General features: G+C 57.6%; 1 protein-coding gene across 1 annotated transcript in view; it reads right to left on the bottom strand.

Annotated features, from left to right (window-relative positions):
- LOC103265544 (D-dopachrome decarboxylase) overlaps positions 1–1,174 on the bottom strand; it is a 2,704-nt gene extending 1,530 nt beyond the window's left edge. The window contains exons 1-4 of the mRNA XM_021715102.1: positions 1,151–1,174; positions 855–1,012; positions 601–775; positions 86–261 (exon numbers count right to left, since the gene is read on the bottom strand). Of these exons, the coding sequence (XP_021570777.1) occupies positions 86–261; positions 601–775; positions 855–1,012; positions 1,151–1,174 (533 nt within the window). The remainder of the gene's footprint in view (positions 1–85; positions 262–600; positions 776–854; positions 1,013–1,150) is intronic.
- Between the last annotated feature and the right edge of the window lie 295 nt (positions 1,175–1,469).

Genomic DNA, 1,469 nt, shown 5'->3' with positions numbered 1-1,469 from the left:
ATGTTTTCCCCGGGGGGTGGGATCACTAGCTTTAGTCACACAGCAGTCCCAAAACGGATCCTCTTGCTACCCTACCCCTACGCACCGGTCCTGGCCCAAGGCCAGCTCCTTGGTGAGGAACTCGAAGAAGCGGGCACTGTGGCTGCGATTCTCCTCTGCTGTGCCCACCACGCCAATGGAGGAGACGAACAACTGCGCGCAGGGATCCACGGAGCCGTTCAGCGCCATGGTCAGACCTGGCCGCACCGTCACGTTCACGCGCTGCAAGAGACACGAAAGTTTCGCCCAAAGCTGGAGCCGGCCAGGCTAACTCTGGGGACCTGGACGCGAACACCTAAACGCATTGTGTCCGCAGGGTCAGGGACTTGGTCACGTGTCCTCCCTGGAGGTCACGTCGGGGTCATGGCTGAGAGGGTGACAAGGGGCAGACGTGGGGAAGGGGAGTCACAAGATCATAAGACATAAATCCGCTTGGTGGGCGGATTGGAAGGGTGCCTAGGGAGAGAGTCAGGGTCGCTGTGGGGAAGGCGGGGCAGAGACAGAGCCGGACCCCTGGTGCACCAACCTCCCCTCGCCCCGTGCTCCCTGGCCCACGCTCACGTCCTCAGGTTTGCCCAGGATGGCGGCAGCGGCCGCGCAGAGCCGTTTCTCCAGCCCTGCGGGCACTCGGTTGGCGGGCAAGTTCGTGTCCAGCTCCAAGAACGGCGTATTCCGCAGGGAAGCGCTAGCAGCCTTGGAAGGTAAAGAACCCTGCCAAGGCTCGCAGGCGGGAGAACTAGGGCGGGCGCCACGTAAACCAGGTCCCCATTGGCTGAGCGGAGACTCAACGCTCCCTGATTGGCTGTCGAGGCTACACCCCGCTTCTGCCGACAACAGTCACGTGCTTTGGCTCAGCTTTCCGGAAGTCCTTTCGCCCAGCCCCGCCCACCGCGGCTCGGCTCGGCTCCAGCTCCCGTCGAATGGACAGAGATTTTTCTCTCCTCTGGCTTTCAGCATTGTGGTCTCCTGGTTCCTAGCCCATATTCGGATAGAGGTCTGAACACCCCTCAAACACAAACACACTTGTAGGGGCCACCCCCAGGCTCGACCCTAATAACCATCCCCACGGGAGTTATAAGATTTTTTTTGATTTTTTTTTAATGTAAGTTGCCTTTTCAAAGTCAGGCAATTTCATGTTCAGTGTGAAATAGAGACCTGATGACGTGTGTGGTCAGGGCTGGAAGAGAGAGACCCTCGCTACAAAGTCATCTACCTTTGTAGCTTCTTGTGCCGGTGGTGAGCCACTACTACTGGGATGACAAAAGGTGTTTAAATAATGTGGAAATCGGGCCGGGCGCGGTGGCTTATCCCAGCACTTTGGGAGGCCGAGGTGAGAGGATTGCCTGAGTTCATCTCTACAATAAATCAGAAAATTAGCTAGGTGTGGTGGTGCATGTGTGTAATTCCAGCTACTTGGAAAACTGAGGCTG

This window comes from Carlito syrichta, unplaced genomic scaffold, assembly GCF_000164805.1.
Source record: "Carlito syrichta isolate Samal-C Ts95f unplaced genomic scaffold, Tarsius_syrichta-2.0.1 Scaffold306643, whole genome shotgun sequence".
In the NCBI taxonomy this organism is placed as follows: Eukaryota; Metazoa; Chordata; class Mammalia; order Primates; family Tarsiidae; genus Carlito; species Carlito syrichta.
The sequence above is the reverse complement of the archived record's forward strand: the minus strand, read 5'-3'. Positions and strand labels throughout refer to the sequence as shown.